Source organism: Strix uralensis, chromosome 1 (assembly GCF_047716275.1).
Source record: "Strix uralensis isolate ZFMK-TIS-50842 chromosome 1, bStrUra1, whole genome shotgun sequence".
Taxonomy (NCBI): domain Eukaryota; kingdom Metazoa; phylum Chordata; class Aves; order Strigiformes; family Strigidae; genus Strix; species Strix uralensis.
Genome location: NC_133972.1, coordinates 159,980,117 through 160,007,117, shown reverse-complemented (window position 1 = coordinate 160,007,117; position 27,001 = coordinate 159,980,117). Strand labels below are relative to the sequence as shown.

At 38.8% G+C, this 27,001-nt stretch overlaps 1 protein-coding gene across 2 annotated transcripts in view; it reads left to right on the top strand.

Annotated features, from left to right (window-relative positions):
• Window positions 1-27,001, top strand: part of SAMD12 (sterile alpha motif domain containing 12) — a 176,813-nt gene that overhangs the window by 28,921 nt on the left and 120,891 nt on the right. For both annotated transcript variants that reach the window (XM_074886929.1, XM_074886921.1), the window contains exon 3: window positions 17,563-17,692. In XM_074886929.1, the coding sequence (XP_074743030.1) occupies window positions 17,563-17,692 (130 nt within the window). The remainder of the gene's footprint in view (window positions 1-17,562; window positions 17,693-27,001) is intronic.

Below are 27,001 nucleotides of genomic sequence, written 5' to 3'. Positions count from 1 at the left end.
CTGTCATCTTCAGTCTGCCAGCCCTGTGAGCCCTTACAGACCAGCACATAGCTCACCAGTTCAGTCTTCATTTCACCTGCCAAACTGATCTTGTTAGCCCTAGAGCCTGTATCTTTTCTCTTCATCTGCCCCCCTGTGGAGAGCAGAGAGTTCACTGGAGTCAAAGAGTTTGCTACGACCAGTTAAGACTGATGTAGTATTCAATCTTGCTTCACAAACTGTTGCCTGAAATGCGAAATGCTGATTCTGGTCCCTGTGGTACAGTGTTACTAAAGCCCACCTATGCCTGATTCCAGTTGAGTAAGCAGAATCTGCTTAGGGCTTCCCACAGTCTGACTGAGCGTGCAGTGGGAGAAGCTTAACATGGGTTTCAGGAGGCAGCCATGCCCCTCTTATGTCCCACAGCAGCTCACAGATGCGACCCTTCTCCTTGCAGTTTCAAGAGCTGCAACAGTAGAAGCAGCTAGAGTGTGCAACCAGGGCTGTAGGGGAGAGGGAGCAAGGCCACTGTTTTGGGTTATAGGAAGCTGTTAAATTGTTAAATTGGCTATTTCTTACAACATAAACATTGCATTTCCTGCCTACCTAGAGGTCACCACACAACTGCTAGTAGTGATTAGCATTGTTTGGAACATCAGTTCTTCTATCTCCCTTACCTCCTAGTTCTCACCCAGAGATTGTAGTTTTTACCAGTGGGGGCTGTTCTCAGAAGATGTATTTGGTAGAATGAGTATTTCCAATTTTACCAATGTCTAGGAATGACTATTGTGATGACGTATCAAGCTGCACTTCTAGGGTAAAATGTGTCCTTGACATGCATACGTAAAACTAGAAAACCTTCAGCTCTGAACAAGATAGAGTTGCTGTGTATCTTGAGGCCTTTTTTCTATCCTCAACATAGAGAATCTCATAAGTGGGTATTATGTTCTGCCTATTTTCCTTTTTTCTCTCTAATATCTGTAAGTGCATCCATCAACTACTGATGACTTTGCTGACCTAGACACCCTCTACTTTTTTTTGCCTTTTTTTCCTTGCTTTAAACAAAACCATGACAATAGTCTGTATCTAATGGTTTTAGAACTGCTATTAATTCATCTTTCATTCAAGGCTGATTGCTTTCAATCTTAGCAGTACACTTTAGATTGCGAAGGATTTTGTGAATGTGTGTTCATTATGAAAAGGTAGATGTGACTGAACTTCAGCATACCTATGCTGATAATACAGTCTTTTATCTAAATAAAGCTTGTGTATAGATGAAGATGTATTTTTAAATAATCAGTATCCTTGATGATTAAATAGTCTTTATCTCCAGAAAAAGTTTTTCTAGCACAATCATATGTTCTCCTTCAGATACAAGACTGTCTCAAACTTAATTCTCTTCTGGTGACTCAGAATTTCTTCTTTTTTTCAGGTTTGTCCTAAAAAATAAATTAATTGTCAACATTTCAACATTAGATGATTTGTGAAGTTGATGAGGAAAACTGAAAGTGTTATTCCATGTACTAAGCTTTCCTGAAACCTTTATTGTTGACTGTAGAAGACAAATCTGAAGTGTTTGTTAAGGTTCATGCTTATTAAACTGTCACTACTGTTTTCTTTTTCTGTAGGGAGGGCTATTTTATGGCTTGCAAACTATAGTTAATTGTGCATAGTAACTGGTAGCAAATTATTTCGGAAGAGTTTTTTTGCCTGGATAATTATCAGCTTTGTTTTCCATAGCTGTTGTTTCATGTTCCCTTACTCTGTTGCAATAATTTAGTATTGGAAGGGTTTCCTTTTTAAACAGTATTTTTGAAGGGGGGAAGAAAAACCCCAGTGCCAAATGAAATGCTCAGATCAGGTAAGTGTTCAGCATGTTCATTAAACTCTCAAATTCAGATGAAATTCAGTTATTTGTATGTGTACATTAGTACATATTGTCCCTTCTGCCTTTTGCTGGGAGGAAAACAGTATAAGATACTCCCTTTGTTTTTCCCTGTTGACTTTCTCCTCCACCCTGGTTTCCAGGTTTCAAAGGACACAAAGATGCTGATAAAAGCCAAAGAGAAGAATAACTGGAAAGGCAGTTGTTTTAGCTTTTGATTCCAAAAGAATATTGTAGAATGTAGTCAGGTTGTGTGAACAGGCCTGACATTTGGCGGGGAAAAAACCCACACCAGAGTGCATCCTATTGTTGTGCTCTAAAATATCTTATGCAAGTGATTCTGAAAACGCCAAATAAACTGAACAGATGAAACTGAACTTGAAAATTAAATTAGATCCTCTATACATGGCACAATGATGGCAAAAAAAATAATATTGTTGATTAAATTCTTGTTTAACTTTTCTGCATGTTCGTCATCATCTTCCTCCAGTACCCCTCTTCCATGGTTAGGGTTCTGTTCTGGGTTTGTAGATTGTTGTGTGTCCTATCACACCTCCTCCTTTGTTGTTTGGGGTTTTTTTTTTGACAAACCTGGTTCCCTTCAGGATCTTACAGAGACTTCTTCTGGCTTGGAACACGATGGAGTGAAAGTGCAAGTGTGTCCTAGCTGAACTGAGCTGATGATAGAGCAGCCCATTTAGCAGTGTATTTCCTGCAGGACATTTCAGTCCTCAGCCCCTACTTTCTCTCATTTTATTAACTGCTCAGTTCTTTGACTTCAGTGAGTTGATCCACTTTATCATCCACCTGGATTATCTCACTCTGGCTCTTATTAGTGATAGAGTACTATGTACTTGTTGGTCAAGAGCAACCAATGAAAACTGTCCCCTTTGGCAGTATTTCCTTGTTAATTTGGCTTGTTTTAATCACTTTGCCGTGCTGGCAGTAGTTAGGGAGAATATTGCTTTTCTGCTTTTGCTGCTGAGAGAAAAGTCTGTGAAAGTGCAGTCTAAATAGAACTAGGAGGAGACTGAATCAGATTAGGAGGAGGAACAGGAGATATCAATCTAAAAGAGTAGTAACCTTAATAACCAAATGTGTTTTGATTTTACTTCACCAGCTTTACCAAATGCTTCAGTTTGTCTTAATGTGTAAGAGATGAGAACTGGGTGATCTTACAGTGAAACAGGAGATTGCAAGCATTTCTTGTTCAGAGAAAGGTAGCAGCCTTCTATGGTCAGTGCTATAATTACATGAACAATGGAGTGGGGAGCAGTGAAATTATCCATCTCGTAGCCTGGGATATATGATTGAGCTCAAAGGATCAAAAGAAAAAGCTGAGGAAGGCATAGGCTGCAGGGATAGTGGGTGGATGATGGAGATTGGGCAAAGTAGTAGAATATGTGCAGTAAAAAGGAATTTGACTGCAGAGGATGAAATATAGTGCAATGGAAAACTAATTTCTAGGATGAGTTTGAATATCACACTGTATTTATAAATCTTAGAATTGAGAAAGAGGTAAAAACAGAAAATTGTTGCTGCTGCATGCAAATAGACTGGAAGAATAAAACTTCTGTGCTGACACAAGCAAGTAGGGCTGTAAAACAAGGTAGAACTTGAAACTTTCCTACCTATTAGAAGGGTCCTCTCTTTATTAGTGGGTATTAATCTGCCACATGTATAAACAGATTGACTACAACCTCTCCCTTAGCAAAGCTCGTATTGGTTGTTTCTCTTTTGATCCTGTTCTAAATAGATTGACAAGGATTATTGTATAAAAACAGGAAATTGAGTTTCAGTGACCTTTGGAATCTGCATGAAATATAAAAATATAAGTGATGAGCTTTAGGTCTGTTATTGCTGTTTTAATCAGTGAAGCAACACAAAGTAAAAACCATATTTAAGAATTTTTTTTCTACTTCCACTTTCTAAATTAGTTATCACAAGTGGTTCTTTTGTTTGTTAGTGAAGGCCTTTAGGACCATTGAATTTCAACCAATTTGTTAGAAAAGTTATTCTAATTTACTATTTTTATTCTCTTCAAACATATATAAATAATACAGCTCTTACTGTGTTGCAACACAAATTTTACACAATAAGTAATTGTGGTAGTGCTAGCAAGTATCATATATCATAGAGTGGTTTGGGTTGGAAGGGACCTTAAAGATCATCTAGTTCCAACCCCCCTGCCATGGGCAGGGACACCTTCAAATACAATATGTACTTCCAAACAATGTGCCATAATAGTTTAGTGTATTTCTAATGTGTATTATGCCTGGGTTTAGAAGTGATCAAGGTGTTAAATAGCATTCCTAAAGGTTATTTCTGATTATACTAGCCAAGAGAATAGCATCAGAACCATTTGTGAATATTGATAATATTTTCTTGTCTGTCAGGAAACAGCCTTTTCTTATGTGCATCTGCTAATAATTTTGTGTAGTAAAATAATAAAAGGCTATAGTACTGTGTTCAAAGAAGTAGCAGTAGAATAAAAGCGAGGAAGAAACCTCCACCTCCATGTAATCTCCTCCATGAGAACACCGATATTTCATCTCACGAAGTAAACCTTGAAGCTTTCAGTAATCATGAGGTGCTTGCATCTCCTCTAGGGACAGTGCGAAAGTGACTTCAGTAGAAAATCCTTGTTGACTAAAGAGGTTTTGGAAACATGTCTTCATAAACAGCTAGTAATAAAATGTTAATTTATAATTGTAAAATGGTGGTGTGGAAGCTATGTACAAGGGGGGAGCAGCTCCATGTGGGAAGCATCAATGACAAATGCGAAGATGGGGGTGCCTGGCTCCTAGAACTGTGCTGTTGCATCTTGGAGTGAGTGGGCTGTCTCATGAGCCGTGAGCAGAACAGCTTAAATAGCGTAGAAGAGACAGGGCAGGTAAGAAGAGAAAATGTGAAAAGTACTGCATAGCTCCAAGGGAAAGCCGAATCCCTTAAAAGCTAGATTATCTGGAAACCCCATGCAGTGCCTTGCAAAACTGTCTGGGTCTGTCAAAATGCTGCCTGTCAGTAGATGGTGCTCTTTATATCAGCTATTTACTCATGCTGCCTGTGTTTGACTGTGTTTTCACGTAAAAGGTCTGATAACATTCTTTAACAGTTAATTTCTCTGAATTCTGATGTCTGGGAGATTAGGAAATGGAGGCATCTGAGCAACTGCCGAAAAAAAAAAGTAGCATTGACTAAGTTCCTTTGAAACATCCTCCATCCTTGAATTTTTCAACAACTTCTTTTGCTTGTGAACATGTATTGTTTTGAACTTGGACAAATTCAGAAGCTTCAAGCATAAAAACCTTGAACAAACATTGTGGATTGAGAATATGTAGCAGGCTAATTCAGTTTGGCAACAGACCTGTAAGACACTGCAATAATGTGTTCTAAAATAAAACTGCAAAGCAGATTTATCATCATTCGCAGTTCTAAAGTTTTCTTTTGCATATCAACTTCACAGTTTTACCTGATGTTTCTGGATAGATAGGAACTAGTTTATTTTTAAATGTAATGCTTCTTAGAAAGGACTTAAATTAATCAATGCAATTGTGAGTTTTACCTGGAGTCATTTATTCATTGGTAGTTGGATGGATATAAAACGCTGCATAAAAATGAAGATTTCCTTATTAATGTGATTGAAGTATTATTGGACCCTGCCTGCATTTTTTATTATTTGGAAAATATGCCAGCTCTGGATGAAAAAAGTTAAATGTGTTAATTGTGTAAAAACATCACTTGCCAAAGGCTGCTGTTGAGACGAAAGCCTTGATCTGGGCAGCAGACCAGAATGGCAGCCCTGATGTGGAATTTGAGATGCTTTAAAGTTATGTGTGTCTTTATGCAATGGTCTACTTAACCAAGAGTTAAATTTTGGCTTGTGAGATGAATTTGCCTCTGAAGTGAATCTTGAGAACTGCCTGCTGTTCCCTGCCTGACACTACTGGTCTTTCTGCAAACAGAAACTGAAGGATTAGTGTGAATTTTTCATGTAATGCAAGCAAATGATCCAAGAAAGTGAAGAGACCTGAGTTCCTTTCAGAAATGTAATGAAAATACTTCTAGTTCTTATTCAGGGCCAGTTTGTCTTCCCAGCACATCAATTTAGATATCCTTTCACAGATTTCTCTCCAGAAAGGATACATAGTGTATGTACTCAACACATTACAGCAGATTAATATCATTCCTCAGAATGGCTAATTTACCTTCTCTCAGCCCTTCCTTCACACTCATCTCCTTACAACCCAAGTTCCTTATATTGAGGTCAGGTGGGCATAATATTTTTGTTGAAAATCTCAACTCCACATTTCTAGGGGCATCTCACAGCTGCCATCCCCAGGAAGATGTTGCTGGGACGTTTTGGGCTGGATTTACAAATGGTACCTGGAACCAAAGATGCAAAGCTTCATTTGACTGGCATTCCTCCCCTGCTTAGCCTCCTCATGGTGCCTGCCAAGATGTTCTTGGGGAAGTCCCATTTTCCTATGAGTGATGTGATCTAGGAGATATGTTCAGAGCATGGCAACGATATTAATCTCTGCCTTCCTTCCCTACCCTTGAATCTGGTCTGCTGAGTCCCATCCATTGGGCTTTATGGCTCCAAATCTTCAGGGTTTTTAGCAGAGACGGTGCTGCTGCCACATCCTTGTTTCCTTTTAAGATAAGGACAAGCTTCTGACCTTTCTTTTGCTTTCAAATTTATTTGCTGCACTACAAGAAGAGTGAGTAAGAAGAGATGTCTCCCTTTGTCCTGGGCTGGCCTTGATGTGAATATGGGACTTGTGCTCTGTGGCTTTTTCTGTATCTTCTTGTAGGCTGCCTTAGGCTGCTTCCTAGCCAGGAGGGTCTGCCCTTCATGAATCTGTTTGAGGTTTTTTGCTTTCTCTATTAAAGGGGATGAAAGGGCATTGTAGTGCTTAAGCTCTTTTTATGAATGTAGGACTTCATAGGGATGATAAGAGAATACAGGAATTCCCCTATTAGGAGAGAAGACTAGTTTCTCAAAAGTAACTAGCAAGAAATTACATTGACATCAGAAGTGCACCACTTGTTTTGAAAAATAAGTAGTGTGTCTGCCTTTTAGATATTTATTTGAGAAATCCATTATGACCTTCTACACAAGCATTGCAATGTTGCTGCATGAATCAGATGGCTGGGCTCATCTGCCTCTTCTATCAACATTTGCCTGACTTTCCTAGAAGTGGAAGTAATGTCTTACTGGGAAGCAAGAGGTTGACCTGTCAGTGGAGGCTCAGAGACCTTTTCTTACTCTTACTCATGTACACATCTGGCCTATAACATTCTCAAAATGTATTTGGCTCAAGAGAACATAGTTAGGAGTCAACTGGCAAAGATACCTAGAAAACTTTGATTGCTGTTGGGGTTTAAAATGCCTTGACTGCTGCACTTGCCTTCTGCATATGAATGAGCCTATCCATAAAGACTGAAAGTTGGCATGGAAAGGTTATACTACTTCTTACAGTACAAGCCGCTTAATTGGCACATCTGCTGGAAACAAAGGTGCCAAAAATGTGATTCACTCAGAAGGAGTAAACCTTGTAAGGAAGCAACCTGTCATTAATAGGGATTAAGATCCTCTCAGGATGTTAGATGTTCTCCTTGTACAAATGTACTGCTGTTGAGCTAATGGCGGAATTAACCTCGCTACATGCGAATGCTGAAGTAACAGTTCTGTAGCTTTTCTCATATAGAAATGCTTCACTGTCTGTGTCTTTGAGATCAAAAAATGACTGTAACCTTCACCTTAGACATATGGCAGCTATTAAAAAAAAAGCTACTTCTTAAACCCTATGTTGTGACATGTCAAGTATCTTCTCAACACAATACTGTAATTAGAAATAGAAGGATCGAGATGTGGTCTGTGCTGGACAGACTTATGTCAGGGTAACTCCACCAGTAAATCCCAAGAATAAAAAAATTCTGCCAGTATCATTAAAGACAACTCCCCCAGAGAAAGGTATGCTGCCTTGGCAAAAGCAATATTATGCCAAAGATGTGTTTTTCTTTAAAAAGCTTGTCACCAGAAAGCACCTAACTTCCACTGACACTGTTAGGTATGTGTTTCTGAGATTAAAAGGTTGTTCAAATACAGGCTAAGCTTAATTAGAATATCCTGAACATTTAGAAACATAGGGAATATTTTTTTTAAATTTCATTTGTAAGGAGGACTTGGGATTTTAGATATACATTTATGTTTTCTTACTAGTGTTACTTGAAATCTCTGGAAAGACCAGAGTACTACTCTGTACAACTACTTTTTTTTTTTTTCCCCGTTAAATGAAGATCTATTTGTATTATAGTAGTATTCTTAGTAAAGAAAACTAATTTTTATAAGCCTTAGAAAATTCTACCATTAAGCTACACATCATGATTTTAATTGACACATTTCAGTTCATATCCATGTTAGTATGCATAATGTGAATGTGAAACAGGTACATTTAAAACAGTCATTGTCCTGTCTAGTTCATATTTCAAGGCAGCATGTTTTGTGATTCTTAGCGCTAACTATTGGTAATTGAGCTGTTTTTGAAAGAATCCAGTTAAGTGACTGAAGAATTGCGGATAAAGCATCACTAAATATATGTGCTTATGAGTCAAACATTCTCATGATCCGCAAAACAAATGCAGGCTGACCAACTTCCTTTAATTCTTACTGTTGAACTCACAATTATAAAATCAAAACTTTTTGCTGTCCTTCAGATGTCTACTTTTTTAGCTCTCATCTTCTGCTGTTTATTGTTCTGTAGATAAAGAGCATCAAGATTTCAGTGTATTATTGACATTTTTGTGCAAATTAAACATTTTTCCAGCCTAGTTTGGCCTGTGGATTTTGTTGCTGCTACATACTGTATTTTAGCAGAATCCTTCTATACGACCATCTTTAAGTATGTGAGAAAATCAATGGACCTACTTATACGCCTGATTTGTATTTATTTTAATGGAATTCCTGATAAGCAGTCTCCATTTAGTTCAGCTGTAGATGTAACTGCCTAAGATGCCACTTGTAAAGGTGTCAGGATTGATTGGAGAAAAAAAAAGTGGGAATGCAGACTCCTTTGTAATTGTCAGTTTTGTAGTATAGGTAGGTTTTGGGTGGTGTTATTTTTTGTCTTTATTTTAATCTAGATTTGGAGAAAATATTTTTTTGTATTCTCAGTTCAAATACTGAGCTTCCTCAAAAGTTGGAATTTCAGTTGCTCTGATGGTATTTCTGAGTTCAGGACAAACTGTTGGAAAAAGGGGAGCTACATTTCAGCACTGTCTTTCTTATGTGTACCTGAATGGATTTGAATTTACGGCTTTCACCAGGATGGTGCACTCTCCTATGCCTACCACCAGTCTGAACAGAGTATTCTGTGATGAAGAGTAATGCCATAAGTAATCTTTGCAGTAGGTGTAGTACTTGGTCCTTAAGACGGGATAAAAGATGGGCAAACCTGCAAGTTATGTGTGCCATGTCGGGGGTGAATGTCTCAATTTTTTTATTTTTGCTGTAGTGGATGTGAAATAAAGAACATGAGCTTGTAATAAAGTTTAGTTAATTACTTGTTGTGACTTGCTGTTAATACAGGGCTGTTAACTGAAATTAATTGTTTCTTCTTTGACTCAATAGGAGTAACAAGCAGACTAGAGAAGTTCAAGGAGGAACCTTTTATCTTCATAGTTGCACAAGGCGTGCTAGTAGGGCATCTGCTGTGTGAACAGAAATTGTCCGTTCTCCAGAGCTATGCAGTATACAGAGTAGGTTTCTCTTTGTAAAAACAGGAGGATTTGTATTTACTTGTGAAGACTGTAATCTGTGATATAAGATAGTGATAGTTAGAGCCCAGACTTGGACCGGTTTGAATTGTCTCAGGTAGAGAAGAGAAATCAAAGCCACATCAATGAAGAAGTATCAAACAATTGATGTATCTTGTGAAGTAAGAACCCTCACCCTGACAGAACAACTCTCCCTCTCTGCATTTTCTCTGCAAATATCCAAGAGCAAATATTTAATTTTTGGACTGAAAGGCATCTTTTGCACTGAGTGAAATGGATCTTTAGTTTGGCAAGATTAAAAATGCAGTGGTTTTAGATGAAGTGAATTTTAAAACATTACACTCTTTGATTTGGATTTGGCTGTGCTCTTTTTTTTTTTTTTTTTTGATTGTACTCCTGGTCCTACATGTGATTTAAGCATTGTTGGCCTGTCTGCCCTGGTTGTGGCTTTCAGGATTTTTGATAGCAGGATTTTGATGTCAGGCAAGCTTCTTGACAATGCTGAGGAGTGCTCTGTCTTCTCCTTCTCGTCCTGACACTTCAGTTCTTCACAGTTTGCTGATAGTGCCGCTGCCATTTATATCAACACCAGCATCTGCCAGTCATGATTCTTGCTTTCAGAGTGCTGAAAGAGAGTACTCTCATGGCAAATGTGTCACCTTATTTATCCTTCCTTGTTGTTTCAATAGTTTCTTTATCCCGATCAGGATAATGCTCAGTGATATTTTTTGGACAACTTTTATCTTTTCCTGTTGATGGTTATACTTGTGACAGCCTTAAGAGGGAGTTAACTCCCTCTAACAACTCCTTACTTTCCAGATCAATCTCATTACTTTTCATAATTTGTTTCCTTTCTTCCTCTTTGCAGTCTGTTTGTAGTATACCTAAGCTCATGGCATCGGTACAGAGGTACTGGATTGGGTCTATCCTGGTGTTGCTTGAAAGCCAGGTAAAACCTCCCCCATTGTTCATCGGTCTTTGAACAAGTGCTGGTGCTACACAGATTTGGGGTCCTGGGGTAGAATTTTCTGCTTGTGCAGAACTGGCCTTAGGCACTGCCAGAGCAGTCTCTTGGTAAACAAGAAGAAGCCAGTGGCTGACCTGGCCCTTGAAGTTGTGAAAAGGTGAAGAGACTCTGTGTGAGAGAGAGAGAGATGGGAGGCTGTGGACCACTGCTGCTAATGTAGGAGGGAGGCCCTTGTAGAAGTGGCACTTATTACGCTCCTCTTCCAGAAAGTGAGAGGATAGGAATAGCAAATCTGTTTTACAGAACTGTTTCCACTTCTCCTGTACCTTCCATGGCTTCCCTGCCAGCCTCCAGTCCTTCCCTTACCTGGTCCTTCCTGGAGAGGGCTGACCTGGCCCTGGTCACCCTGTGCTAAGAGCCCTGAGCTGGTGCCGCTCAGGTGTCCTCAACTTCCCTCTTCAACTCTGTTCTCTCCTCTCTCCCCCACGATGTCAGGGGATGGTCCCCATCTGTCGGTGGCTGGATTGAGGGGGCAGTGATCTCTCTGTGAGTCTGGTTTGTGTCTCTCCTTAGACTGCAGGTGTGTTTGAACTAGCTTGGAGTCAGTGAGGATGTGGTTCTCCTGGGGCCTCAGGTACCTTGTCTGACTTCATTTGTGCTCCTGTGAGACACAGAGAACTGGCTGCGCTGAGTTGCTTCTCTAAAAAATATATTCTGAGAATGTGAATTTAGGTGAACCAGAAGGTATTATAGACCTACTCTGATCCTTCTGCTGACCAGTGATGGGAAATAACTCCCTCTTGCGTGTACCTGTAACTGATCTTGTCTTTTGTGGGATCCTGTATGTGGAGCCCGAGTTGGGCAGCATGGTGTGGCCATGTGCCAGCGGACCGGATCAGGTAAGGAGGGGCTACGTGTAGGACAACGTGCATGGGAGTGATAGGGGAAGAGCTCAGACGTGGGCTGGGTGCTGCTTCTGGCAGCATGCTTTTAGCATTGGGCTGTGTTAACAGATGTGAGCGCCCTGGGAGCTGCGCAGCCTCCAAGTCTTGCTCAGGGCATCATTATATGACACTCTACCATGCTCAGGGGGTTATAGATTAGGCCAACCAGTTGCATTTTTCATCTTGCCATGTGGAGCAAGTAAGTTTGGGGCTGCAAATGTGAGACACAAGCTTGCAATTTAGGGGAAGCAAGGCACTAGCTGACCACAATCCCAGGAAGATTTGGGAGTCTTGGTAGGTCTCCCATGTCTCAGTAGTTTTCACTCAAAGTGAACGTTCTGTGTTGATGAGTCCTAAGTATATGACTTGCATGATAGCTGTTGTAGTGTCTCTGTTTTAATCCTTCCTGGGTGGCATTAGGGTTTAAGTCTTGGCTAAACTGAAGTTGGTGCAGACTTGGCCTTTAAAGTGTGCTTTAAACTAAATTGCAATGATTTTTCTTTAAAATATTTTATTTGCCATACTGTTTTTTTGTTTTTCACAGTGACTTAAGTAATAAATTAGAATATGTCTGTTGGAATTGCTGATCCAATTAAAGTTTTAAACGTTCAATCTTTTATCAGCATAAGAGGGAAGGTGTCTTACAGTATTTTCCTGTTGTGTTTTTTTTTTAAATAAACATATTTCCTCTAGTTTGTCATTTTCATCTTTCCTTAGTATTAAAATTATTAGTAACACAGATGGGAACACAATGGAGGTTTCAGTGGTTTTATGGGGTGTCTGCTTCTTACTGTAATTTTCTTTAGTCTTTGCTGGAAAAATCTGTAAGTATGACTATCTGAGAAAGTGAATTTCTAAACCAAAATGTGTCCTTTCCAGATTCTTCAATATTTTAAGATATCATATAAAAAAACATTCCCTAGCCTGGCTCATTTCTTCTGTTCTTTCCAGAACTGAGACCAGCTTTTATGTTAGTCATTGATTCTGAATTCTGTATAGGCAGTTTAATGTTGAAGTAATTCGGAATATATGAAAAAGATTCCAGTTTTAGAAATATAACCTAAGCATGTTTTAAAAACAATCATGCTTTTGAAATTCTTAATGGGCACTGCTGCTTCTTGTCATAAACAATGAAGATGATTCTGTTAGTCTTACTTCTGGAGCAGCCTGAAAGATTTGACATTAACTTAGATTTTGGAGTTGTGTGGTCTAAGTTCCCTGCTATATGTATCTATATCAGAAACAAATAAAACTTGATTTTTCTAATTTTTAAATATATCATTGGCCCTCTACAGTTTGCTTGCAGAAGACATTATGTTTTGATTTTACAAATATTTCCTTCTCAACTTCAGGCATGAAGTGATCCTGTTTCTTTCCTCCCAGTCTATTTCTCTGATCACAGACACATCAATGGTTTTCTGACACATTTTAATGTTTCCTACCCCAGCTGCCTCTGCATTATTCTAGGGGTGACAGCCACCCATCTTACTCTCTGTCCTTACTAGGTAGCAGTGACCTTATTACTTCTTTCTTTTGCTCTTCCCATACCTCCCCTCACAGCTGTGAGCCCAATTCTCTCTTGAACTGCCTAACCGGGTTAACATAATGGTTCACCATTGAGCAGTTGTACTCCACATCTACTCCGTGTGAAGATTTCTTTGTGTCTGAAACACAGCTGGCAGACCTCCGCACTGCTGGTCTAGTAAATGATGGTGCTTCTCCTTGCAGCCTTGCCTTGTTTATGCCCTTTGACCAACGCAGCTATAACAAAATTGGTCCTGCTTTTTCTGGTTAAACTGTAAAGTCCAGAGCAGAGTCTCTCATGATATGTGTTGAAGCAGAATCTGCCTTAATGCTTTGAGCAGTACCTCTTGTATCCATCTCTGTTTCATACAAGCATTTTTTTTAGGCAGAAACCGTAGGGTCTGACTTTGGGTAAATTTGAATGTAAATATGTACTGACTTTGCTTATATGTCAGTATCGGTATGTTGGCAAATTGGATGTTACAAATGGTACCAGGCAGCCTTCTTCCAGCAGACCCGGAGCCCTGTTTGACTGAGGACCCTGATCTCCACAATCCCTGGATTTTGTAATCTGAGCAGATTTATAAACACGCAAAATGTTTGGGTTGGAGAAGCTCTTTTAAATAACTTGGCTCATAGTATGTTAAGTAGTTTTAATAATGAGACTGAATCCTGTGTCACTCAAAAATACAGAAACCTTTCTTTTCTGGAGTGAAATACAATAAAGACAGACAAAGAAATTCTGGTAAATAAATTAACCTTCAAAACTGGCAGGCTTGGTAAACTGCACCTGAAAAGCTGAAGCGATAAGTTGTACGTCATTGCTTAGGAAGAGCAGGGCTTGGTTGCTAATGCTATTCTGAACGCTGAAATACAGTCTCTAGTAGTGTGCAGGCTGTAATTTTGATTTGTTTGGTTTTTCTTGAGTTGGTGATGTTAAGTACTGTCTTCTCTACACTATGGAACAAAGAGATTGTCACATATTAAATGTGCTTTTTTTTTTTTCTTGGGAGTCATTTTTATAGTTTGAGATACACATAGCAAAAACTGGGGTTAGCCAGTTTAGAAGAGTTTGATACAAAATCCTGAAGAAACTGATTTTCCTTCAAATATACAAGAAAAGATCAGAATACTGAAGACTTTTATTCTCATCAGATCTGTATCTGGCACATGAGTTGGAATAGTGTTTGGCAGGATTAAACTATTAAAGTGTTGCCAGCAAAGGGTGATTTTAGGATGAGTTTATGTCAGGAAAATGAAAGGCAAGCTGAACCAAAGATATTTTAAAAAATATTCTAATCAGTTTGGGCCTATTGTTTGACTGAGCTGATAAACAGAAATAAAGTAAAATATAATATGTTTTCCACCTGTCAAGGTAGCTTATATATAGTTAGTGGCATGGAACTCATTTGGTAGGTATGTTTATGGTAGCGATAGTTTTTCTTGGTTTACTGGGAATTTTTTTTAGTATAAGATCTAGCTTTAGAGCAGGGAAGAAACTAACGAATTTTGTGGGAGGGAAGCATATTTTTTCCTAGCCTTTCACTTGGAGCATCTGGTTGGAAAATATTTTGGGTATGATGTTCCAAAAATGAAAGCAACAACAATATACTTTTTATAACCATTGCTTTGAAAACCCTGTATTCCTTTAACTCAAGTCCTTATGAATTAGAAGATGAAGCATAATGCTTGATGGTGTCAATGTAAAAATGTCCTCTTTGGACTGCAGTTCTAAGTTTAAGTCAAACATGTTTCAGTCATAATTCTGAACATTGGATGGTAAAAAATCAGGATATGTGTCTGCTGTGTGGTGATCTGCATATCGCATGGCATAGTAGCTACATTTGAAACTGTATTTCAGTTCTATAGGCACAGAGGGAAATGTTAAATTTGTACTGCAGTTGCTGATAAACTTGTTCTTCAGATGTTTAACATGATGATACTTAAACCTTTGAAGAGGAGAATAGTTGCTGTACTGAAAAGAGCAACCTCTTAGTTAAAACAGACGTTAGCACTACTTGTATACTTTCAGCTAGGAATAAATAGCTTGTAAACCCATAGCTAGCTATATATATATTTGTAGACAAATATTTGTAATTTAAGTATTTTTATGGTGTACAAGGACAGGCAGTAACAATTTATTTTTCAAGAACTGGCAGACTTTTCTCTAGTCTTCAAAAATTCCAATGCTCAAGAAATACCTTTAAATTTAAGCAGTAACATGTAAAGACAGATGCTGAAGTCTTGACCCGGTTGTTCGAAGATTTTTATGGAATCAAAGGGACTGCTTGTGTTATATGGCTATTTTCACTTGTTTTTTTTCTTTGATGTATTTGTGAAGGACACGCATTTATATATGCTTGTAATAAAAATCAGCTAACTGATACCATAATATTGGGCTCTTCATTGAAATTCAGTTTCTTCTTTGACTCAAATAGCAGTAGCAAGTAGGCTAAAGAAGTTCAAAGAGGAGCCTTTGATCCTCCTAGTTGCATGAGGAGTGGTTATAGGGCACTTGCTCTCCCTACAGAGGTTGCCTCTTCTCCAAACTGATGCAGTGTCTAGAGCAGGTTTCTGTATGTGCGGAAGACTGACATGGTTCTCAGAAGGGATAGTGAGTGGTAGAGCAAGTGCTGTCCTGGTTATAGTGCACCATCGACACCTCTGGAATTTTCTTTTTTTGTGGATGACAAGTCTGTCAGTCAGGCTTCTGCCTGCTGCAGGTTGGTAGGTGGCAGCAAAGGATGAGAATCAATTATTTGGGGTGGTTTTATATATTATTGTTTGAAAAAGGATTCATGTTTCTAGTGAATGTGGTTTTGTTCAAAACAAAAACGACTGAGATAAAGGATGTGCATTATATTACATATTTAACGATAATTTTCCCGCTGTTTAAATAAACTTCTACCCAGGCAGTGAAAAAGTGGGAAAATTGAACATGGGAAATTCAAGACATGTTTCCCTCTTGGAATTTTAGCTCTGCCATATTCCTTGTCCTTATCTTAGTATCTTTGCATGATGTACTTTGTGGACTTAATAGGACATGCAAAGCACTAGCTTAAAACTGCTTTGGTCCTTTGGGCTTCTAGTAATGAAAAGTTTCAGCGCAACTTTGAAAAGGTCTGTCTGACAAAGTACATCTGCGTAAATGCTGGGATAAGCCCTGGCTGGCAGTATCAAGGGAATCCACTGTGAGTCTTAATGGAGAAGAATGATTGAGATGACATCTTCTTCACCTCAAATTTGTACAGGAAAAACTTCTCTTGAACCTTCTGCACCACAAGAAGCTGGAGGACAGGTATTCTGCATGCACAGCATGGGAACAAAGATACTTTGATTTTATTCTGTAGGGTCAGTTCTTTGACAAAATCATGAAGTAGATTGACACATTGGTGTTCACACCCACTTATATCAGCAATGTCCAATGTTAAATATTTATTGCTGGTAATAATGGCCCATCTGTTTAAGATTTTTCTTAGTCTCCTGGGCAGACTGTGTTGCAAAAAAAAGATGGAATCACTTTGAATATATTTTATTTTTTTGTTGTTGTTTTGCCTGCTTTGATGAAAGGCTTTAAATCCCTGCAGTTCAGGTTGTCTAGAACTCAGCATTCTCATATGGTTAAAAAAAGTATATGCAAAGGTGAATTGTTTGATTAAATGGTATGTGAGTTTGTACTTATGATAATGTAATTGAGTTAATTTATGCATGTTTTATGTATAAACAATCTATTTGTTCAGATGATTATTATAAAAGTGATTTTTCAGGAAAGTATTGAACAATGATCTTTATAAAGAACTGACTGTTTTAAGCAGGAGTCCTGCTTCGCGTAACGGTGATTGTAGGTGGGTTAAAGGTAAAAAGGAAGCAGAAAAACTAAACCTGCTTGTAAACCCTGGGAACGATGTCAGCTGAAATGTTCAGTATGAACTGATATCACCAGCTCTACCTCCGTTGGTGTGTAGTCTCCTTTTCCCAGGCAGAACCAGTCTTTAAACTTGTTTGTGCTAAAGGGCTTTGTTGAAAGATCTTTTCTAATTGTAGTTGAGGAACGTGCCTGGCCTGAGGATACTCCTGGTCTTTCATGGTTATATCCAAACTAGGACACAAATGTACATCCCTCTTGTGAATCTGAAGGCTTCAAAGGCTGCAACTATTGCCCTTTGGGTACAGTCAGAGTTGGTCACTCTTTAAACTGTTATTCAATTAAGACATGGTGCAGTATGTTTCTGTGATGCAAGGAACATGTATGCAGTGCAAAATAATGTTAAAGAACCTTTCACTGTGCGTGATTCTTGCGCGATGTATTTGAATAGCTGGGTCTTGTGTAACGTGCTGGTGATTACTGGATATCTGCCAGTCAGAGCAGCTCTTATCTTGCATTTATTATTTTAATATCATATATGGATGTCATAGATTAATATTTCTGAAACTTGTGTGTGGACTAAACATCATTTCTGTTATTCATTCTGTGTTTCTAGTCCGGGACTGTGAAGCTGACCAAGCCTGTGGCGTTATGGACCCAGCAGGATGTCTGCAAATGGCTGAAGAAACATTGCCCTAATCAGTATCAAATCTACAGTGAGTCATTCAAACAGCATGACATAACTGGTAAAGTATGCACTATCAGAAATATTTTACTTAAAACGCGGCAAATTGTTTTACTTCGCTGTTAATAGATTGTGACTGTGCACTGAGGGCTTTTTGTTGATTGTATGACTAGAGAGTGGCAAGGTTTAGAGCAGGGAGAATATACCAGCTTTAATAGGATATGGTAAGTGATTTCTCCATCTCTCTAAAAGATAAATTTCAGATTATTCATTAATATAATGAAGAAAGAAGTCAGTCAGTATGTGGGTAAGGGCTACACCCTGTTCATTCCAAACAAATTAAAAAAACCCCTAAACATTAGGAAAAGTCCTATGAAGAAAAATGTAAATGAGTTTTTTTCACTGAGGTGTTTCATCTTGAGTTCATATTCTTTTTTGCCTTTTTAATTTTTTTTATTTTTTTTTTTTTAAATTAGAGTCCTTAACATGTAGGATGAGAAGCAAGCCCAACTGACCCTCTCTCTAGAGCTGAAGCAGGATCAATACAGCAAGTTCATTTCTGATAGATGTTTGTCTAACTTTGTTCTGGAAAATTTCCAATGGAAGAGATTTTTACATCTCTCTATTCCAGTATTTTATGGTCCTTAAAGTTGTTATTTTCCTAGTATCAATCTAAACTATTATTTCCAGCCAGTGAAACTAATTTCTGTCCCAAGTGTAGCTCAAGCACAATAGGTCTTTCTTGCAGTCTTTCCTTTATTGGATAGGGGGCTTCCCACTTGCATGTACTTTCCTTGTCTAGCCTAAAAAAATATTTGTTTGTTCTATCATGGTTTGGCCCCCAAACACCTGCAGGACCTTCTCAGCACTTCTTGTCTTATCTTAGAAGAATATATTAAAAAGCATAATTGTATTTTATTTTCCTATTTACTTTAGAAGTTGATATTGATTTTGTTGATCCGCTTGACTTGTTAACTCCTACTGAGTTTGCTGTAGTGGTATTTTAGCTGAATACTTTGAACTGACATCAGTTAAGCAGAGTAACTGGATTAATATAAATACAGATGTAACTTGGGACTTAAATAGCATTTTTACTCATATCACAGGCAGGAATTAATCTGTAAAAAGTTTTATGTGGAACACTAATTTGTTCTCCGAAGTGGTGGTATACAAACCTGATAATTGGCATTCAACCTTTTAATATCAAGCGGAGGTTTGAATTTCACATACAAATCTCAGTCTTAACAATCATGTATTGTTAACTAATGTATGTTTCAATCGGTGTCTGTATACATATTTCAAATTTTACATTGATTCATGTTGCTATTCTTTCCTTTCTGATAATATATGAATGATTGCAAACATGGCAAATTAAACTACCAATATTTGTTTACTATGTAGTCATGAATACGCATACACACTTATATGTGAGACGTGGTTTGTATTGGTTTGGTAAATGTTGAGTTTTAGTACATAACCATTGTGTCTCTTTCCTCTTAAGTCATCATCTGTTGAATACAGTCCATAGGAATGTAGTCTGTGTCTCCACCCATGTGTACAGAGCTGACTGCATCCAAAGACCTACCAGGAAAAATTGAAGCTATTTTAAATTTTTTTTTCTAGTACTGTTTTTCTATCATATTGTCTCTTTTTAGAATTAAGGCACTGAGATGAAGTTGAAAGGAAGAAAAAGTTGGTTTAATTTCAACATAAAGATAGATGGAAACCTTGTAGTTTCATTGCAGATGTGCAAAACTTCAAACTTCATAAACCTCTATGAAAAAGAAGAATCAAGATCAATCTTTCTTACTTTACACAAAAGAGGTATAAGGAAAATATTAGTACGAGTGTTAGAAAGTAAGTCTGCAGGAAAGAAAATAACTTCAATTCAGTAACTACCAAAGAAAAGAAGAAATGCGATCAATGTTTGTATGGATTTAATAAAAGTATATTGTGATAATATTATGAGTGAAATCAATAACTCGGGAAGATATTTCCAGTGCTGTTGGTCCCTGTGACTCTGATTATTTGAAATCTAATAAGGGGATAGAACAGTGGATTTGTGGCTCAAAAAAAGTAGAGCATGAAAGGAGCATGGAAACTAATGTGAAGATTAAGCCAAGGTAGTGTTAACTGTTTCCAGATATGGCTATGGAAAAGTAATGTGATTGTTGAAAATTTCCCAGGAATTAAAGTGACTTTACAGGCTGCTTTGATATGGAAAAATATGATGGAAAAGAACTTGAAGAAAGTGACATGAAAAGGATATTTAAACTTTATTTGAAGATAAAATCTAAGGCATGGTCATAAGCCAGGAAAATAGTCTTTGGCAAACATATCTAGCAGTTGTTAACCATAGGTATTGAAAAGTGTGGCATTTTACTTGGGACTGTTAGTTGCTGATTACAGTTTATTGAGTTGGGGGCAAAAACATAACCCAAAATGTCCTCTCCTTTGTGAAGATTTTATACCTTTTTACTACTCCTGACAAAAAGCAGTTTCAGGTGTATAAGAAAAAAATGCTTAATCTGGTCATTTACCTAGTAAGAAAAAAGATCTTCATATTAACAGTGATCTTGAGGATGCCATGGGCCAGAGTGTACTCTCATCAGATCTGCAGATGACACCAAATTGAGGGTAACCCAAGAGTAGGGCTGCCATTCATAGAGGCTTAGGCATAGGGACCAGACATAGGCTGGAGGAATGTGTCAACAGGAACCTTATGAAATTCAACAAGGACAAATGCAAAGTTCTGCAGCTGGGAAGGTCAAGCCCCTTGCACCCCATTCAGCCTGGGGCTGGCTGACTGGGTAGTGGCTTTGGTGAAGAGGACCTGTGGTCTTGATAGTCAGGGGGATGAGATGAAGCAGTGTTGTGCCTTGGCAGCAAAGAACGCTGACAGAATCATTGGCAGTATCAGGATCTAAGTGAGTTGATCAAGGATAGTCATTATTCCCCTTTCTCTGCACTTTTTAGACTCCTGTTCTTGGATCTCCAGTGAAAGTTCAGGTGAAGGCCACCAAGATGCTCAGGGTGGCAGCATTTGCTCTGTGAGCAGGGGATTGAGGGAGCTGGGCTTGTTCTGCCTGGGGAAGAGGCAGCTTGGTGGGATGGGATGGGGGGACTAGCAGCAGCCCCCAGTGTGTAGAAGGATGTTATCAAAAAGATGCACCCAGACCCTTCACAGGGATGTATGAGAGACACTAGAGTTCAGCTGAAATAAAAGCCTGAACATAAGGAGAAACATTGTCCCCATGAGGACGGTTGGACATTGGAACAGATTGCTTAGAGATGTTGCGAAGTCTCTGTCCTGGGAAGGTTTCAAGCCCCAGCTGACAAAACCTTGAGAAACCTGATCTCATAGCTGATGCTGTTTTGAGCAGGAGGTTGGGCTAGAAATCTGCTGGGGCCCCTTCTAACCTGAATTCTTCTGTGGTCCTGTGATTTGCTGAGTACTTACTGAGTACCTCAGAACCTCAGTACCTCAGTGTGTATTTGTGGCTTTGAATTTACCAGGCAGCAATACTTCTAAATGACTAGGGAGTTCTTGAGAAATGAGTTGTTCTTTGACAATCTTAGCCTGTACCATTGAAACAAATGAAGTTTTTTGCAATGTCTCAGCATTAACAGGAGCAAGACTGGGCATACAATGACTAAAGAATAACCATTTTGGGGAAAATGGTCATTGACAAAATAACAAAGATGATATCTAAATAACTTACTGATGTGTGATTTGTTGAAAGAAACCCTGCTTCACCTCTTGTTTTAAGCCATGTTCCCCAGTGTGCTAATGCATGTCTTCAGAGCATGAGGTTTTAACGCTATGATCATTAAACTAACCTCATCCTGTCAAAGTAATACCCAAGGAGGTACCTTGGTCCAAGTGAATGAATTTGATAGGAGGTACTTGAAAGGACTCAAGCCTTTTCAAATTAAACTTTTAAAGAGGAAAGGAACAGGACTCAAGAAAACCTCTTTTTAGTTTTAGAAGGGACCAGAACTTATGCATATTCATTAAATACCAAGCGGCACCTTGGAAAATAAAAACCTGCTGCAAAAAGCCATAAAATCTGGCTAATTCTATAACCTCTAAAGATGCTTGCATTTAATCAGCTATACTGACGTATATTTTTATGAAATTCATATAAAATCTTGCATTAAAATCTTGATTACTTTTTTTCACTTCAATAATATCTTTGCAAATGTTAGGGGTTTATCATATCAGCTGAAATACTCAAGTTATTTAGCATGTTGGTGAAGGGATGGTCTTGTGGTTTAAGATACTACACTGGAATTTGGAGAAATCTTGGCTCTGTTTCAGGTTACTGTGGTATTCTTAGGAAGCACACTGAATCCTAAGGGTCTAAGTTATGCTCTCCATACAGAGAAAGGACTTCTTTTTCTGATCAAAGTGTTGGTAGATATCCTTCTGATTTCCAGGACGTATATTGTTTAATTATGCCCTTTGTTTCATGGAACTCAAGTGAGTTTTGTGCTGCAACTGATGAAGTGACCTGGGGATGAGAGATGCGTAGTAGAGCACAGGAGGCTTGGTTCTCATTCCTACCTCTGGGGCAGGAGCGTGACCAAGACCAGGTGGCTTTATTCACCATGTTGTGACCTTCTGATCGTGTTCATCCTCCTTGTATATGTTTTGGTGTCTGTACAACCAAGTTAAAGATACCAGTGTTGTTAAATGAATGTGTTGTGACATGTGTATAAAAAACGTTTAAGAGCCAACTGAGTCTTCCTGTTAACAGGTCTGATAGATTTGGAACGACTTCTGCTCGCTTCCCTTGGCAAGTGATTCCGACTTTGTGTTCCTTCATCCTTCCATTATTGATGAGTATCACAGTGACCTGAAGTATCACTCATGCCAGTGGCACAGCACAGCACACCTAATGTGAGGCCTGATGCAAGAAGCAAAATGAGGCCTTCTGTAAGGTGACCTCAATAGCTGTTAACCCCAACACTTCCCCTTCTGTGTTACCTGACACCTGGCCCAGCAGAGTCTTCTCACAAATCCTACTGTAGTTACAGTGCACTAGACTATACAAACTGGCACCTTTTCGTAGCTTATTTTGTTTGACATTGTTTTATTGTCCCTTATAAACTGGTCGCAACCTACCCTCTAGGTTGTTATTGGTGGAGGACTGTTTTTATGATTGGGTGTAGGACTGGTTCCAAGTGAAGAAGGTCGTGGGTCAGGACAAGGTGTTGTAGGAAGTACTTTAGTCTCCTTTAAAGCATTATTAAAATTTTGTTTATAATGTTTTTCTCTGGTCCCAAACCTGTAGCAAGTTTTGAGCATTCTGCAGCACTATCATGTATCTCAGAAACCATCTATTTTACTCACAGAAGAAGAAAATAACTTTTTAATAGAAACAAAAGGAACCTTCATTGTGTCCAAATGGAGGGTATTTCCAATAAAACATTAATTATCTTCCTTGTCTTGCATGTGACAGTGCTCTTCAGCACAAAAGATCTCTCCTCCCAAGCAGTGTTCATCTGATAGTGGTGTTGTAGAAGCAGCTTCCGTCTCCAGCCATCTCTGTGAAGCCCTTCCCTCTCCGTGGTGCAAAGCTTAAGCCAGCCTTGCCCACAGTCTTATTTATGCTACTTTTCCCTGTTCTTTCTGTGAGGTCTTAACAGCAGTGTTGATTGGTGGGCTGTCAGATCAATCCTAACTACATCCATCTGTGGTTTAAAAAATAAAATGAAATCACTGCTTCACACTCTGGAGAGAGCTTTTATTCTGCTGCCTGGATAAGGTCAGACTTACTTGCAGCATTCTTTGTGAAGCTGTGGTGCTCGTGTTGGAAAATGTGAGGGACTAAAGAGTTTTCCCTGTTCCATACTTGGCTGCTTTCAAACTTTTAACATGTGGAACACATCAAAGTGATGGGTGTTGGGATAAGGCTCCTGTTTGCATAATATGTGGTAACTGTTCCTTTTTGCATTGAAAATAATATCAGAAATATATTAATGCAACCCTGTGTTTATATAACATAGAATTGAAAGAAGTTGCATGAGCCGAATAGCTGGAAAGTGGAAATCTTTTCTTCATTATTCAACCTCTTACTGATAAAGAAAATTTTTCATTAATGTAATCTCTCATGCCTCAGCAATGGCTCCTGTGTCTGGCTTTTTAGTTAGATTATAGCTCATGAAATATATAGTGAAATCCCAAAACAGGAGGCAAAACTGTAGCAACTCATGAGAGATCTGGTATGACCAGGAAAGGTCATCTGCAGTTGAGAAGGGGACAGTGAGCCACTTGAATGCTTCATGGAAGTTATAAGTTAAGTTTTAACATAGTTGATTATTTTCTGATAAAATGGCTTTTCTGTGAAAAATAATCTGTAGAGTATTATAGCAGAAAGTAATATTTTTTGTGAGTTGTTTTTTTTTTTAAATCTGGGACAGAATGTTTTCTTACTAGCTGCTGTGACAAAGTCTTCATTGCTAAACCAACTTGATGCTTATGCATAGGAGAACTAGGCCCTATATACGTAAGAAGAATTAGAGTCAATTAGTCATGAAGTGGAGCTATCTTCTGTGCGCAAACCATTGGGGAGTGTCTAATGCCATTGTTACATAAAATCCTGTGTGGAAGAAATGATATTATTACCTGTTTGGTTTAATAGGAAAGGGAACTTGCTGAAGGGCGATTGAGGCATCTTTGGCCTTGCTTGCCAACGACATACTGTTATTGCTTCTATATCTACTAAAATCAGAATGAACAGTTTCCATGCTCCTGCTCCATCATCAGCTGTGAGATCTGTTGTGCAAGTAGCTGATGGATGTCTTACACTGTTTCCTGTCCTTTTAGATATTTCTTGGGTCTGACTGCTCTAGCTTGGTATGCTCTCTCCACTTGAAACTACCTGGAAAGATCTCTCATGGTTTCAATAAACGATTGCTCTACAGCATACTCAGAAGTGAATTGCACTCTAGCTGCCTCTTTTTCTTTACTCTGTTGCTATATAGGAATGCAGTAATAGCCATGGTAGCCAGATTTGCTGTAGCTTTTACTCCTAGCTGATGTATAACACAGAATCCAAATCATCTTCGAACTGAAAAGAATAATGCCTGTCCTTTAGCTTCAGATTTGAAATTCCCTGTCAACTTAACTTAGATAAGTTCTTCTGTACCCTTAGAGTGTCAGTATTTAGGTGGCAGGAGAAAAAGATATATTGCTCTTCATTTGACAGTGTTTACATGCTCCTCAGTACTTACTCCTGAAGTGCTGTCAGATGTTGGGGAATTAATGTTTCATAATTACATGCAATGATAATTGGATTATTCCTTTCCTCTAACGCAAGAGTTTTTTGCATTTTTAATTTGATCTTGTTCTATTTATTTTAGTCAAACTTTTACTAACTAGGGATCATATAATCTTTTACCCTTCTCCTTTAAAAGATCTTTATTGTACAGTCTTCGTAAACCTGATCCACTGTATTCTCTACAAAACACTGATTCACATCAGTATCATGTAAAACGCCCTCAGAACCTCTCACTGTGGCAGCCAGTTTCAAAATCAATTTATGTTTCTTAGTCAGAGGGAAGCTAAAAATGTGAACTAGGGTAAGATACGGAAAACTGTATCAAATGTCTTATAGCAAAGCCTGTTTCAGGAATTCTCAAATCATATTGTAAAGCTTTGTGATATTTCCTAGTTTGCTGATAAGGCTGCATAGTGTGTCTGCGAGAAGAACTGAACACTGATTGTGATCCACTGACAGAGCCAAAAAGCTCAGGAGCTACTGATGTAGCCTTTGGGTGCTTGCTCTATCTATCTTAGGTGACTCAGGCATCCACCTTAAGTGGGATTCATAAAACCAAGGATAAGAGAATAAACTACTGAAGTAATCAATGGAGGGATGAGGGATGCCTCCCAACAGATGAATTTAGTGTACTTAACATAGCTTAGAGAAGGTGTTATGAAAACACCCCTTTTATGTTCACCCTGTTTCCTTTGTTCACCTTCTATTGTTTTGTGACCCTTCACACGTTCTTGACAAAGCGTGCTTTTATCAACTATTTTTTCTTTAGCTGCTTTACAGGGGTATTGATTACTTTATTAATAGTTCCAACACTTTGCCAAATATTGAAGCTCTACCCTCTCATTTAATTTCTCAGGAAGTTTTTTTTCTACAGGTTTTTGGAACCATCACTAACTGTTCGTGACTACATTATTACTTTAATATGTTCCTTGATCACTAGGCTGTGTGATCCCATTATCTAGAAGCTAGGCGGGGTGAAGCACTGTTATTACTTGGAGACCTCCAAGGAACAGCTTGAAGCCATAGGATATAGCATTGTTAACCCTCATTGCACTTAATCTCTTTTTTTTTTTTTTTATTTCCCCACTTGGTTAATACTGATGAACTACTTCAGTATGGTGCATAACAGCCTGCATAACCATCCACTCAAAGGATGCTATCCTTACTTTAGGACTGGTCATTGAATATTTAGGCTTTCCTATGAACTGTGCTGATTCCAAGTATTGTATCCTGACCACAGTCTCTTTAAGCTGTAATTCTCTATTGCTTTTTTAAAACCTCCTTTGTATCTCAGTCTGACCTCGGTACCAGGGAAGGTCATGGAGCAGGTCATCTTGGGTGCCATTACAAGTCATATAATAGACAACCGGGGGATCAGGCGTAGTCAGCATGGGTTTATGAAAGGCAGGTCCTGCCTGACAAACTGATCTCCTATGACAAGATGACCTGACTATTGGACAAAGGAGAAGCTGTGGATATTGTCTACCTGGATTTTTGAAAAGCATTCGACACAGTTCCCCATAGGATTCTCCTAGAAAAACTGGCTGCCCATGGCCTGGATGAGCGAACGGTCTGCTGGGTCAAGCACTGGCTGGATTGACAGTCCCAGAGAGTGGTGGTCAATGGAGTTAAATCCAGCTGGCGGCCAGTCACAGGTGGTGTTCCTCAGGGCTCGGTGTTGGGACCATTTCTGTTCAACATCTTTATTATGATCTCGACAAGGACATAGAGTGTATCATCAGTAAGTTCACAGATGGTACCAGGTTAAGTGGGACTGTCGATCTGCATGAAGATAGGGAGGCACTACAGAGAGACTTGGATAGGTTGGATCGGTGGGCCAACGTCAATGGGATGAGCTTCAACAAGGCCAAGTGCCAAGTCCTGCACTTGGGCCACCACAACCCCATGCATCGCTACAGGCTTGGGGAGGTGTCGCTGGAGAGCTGAGTGGAAGAGAAGGATCTGGGGGTTCTAACTGACAAGCAGCTGAACATGAGCCAGCAGTGTGCCCAGGTGGGCAAGAAAGCCAACGGCATCCTGGCTTGTATTAGAAATAGTGTGACCAGCAGAAGTAGGGAGGTGAT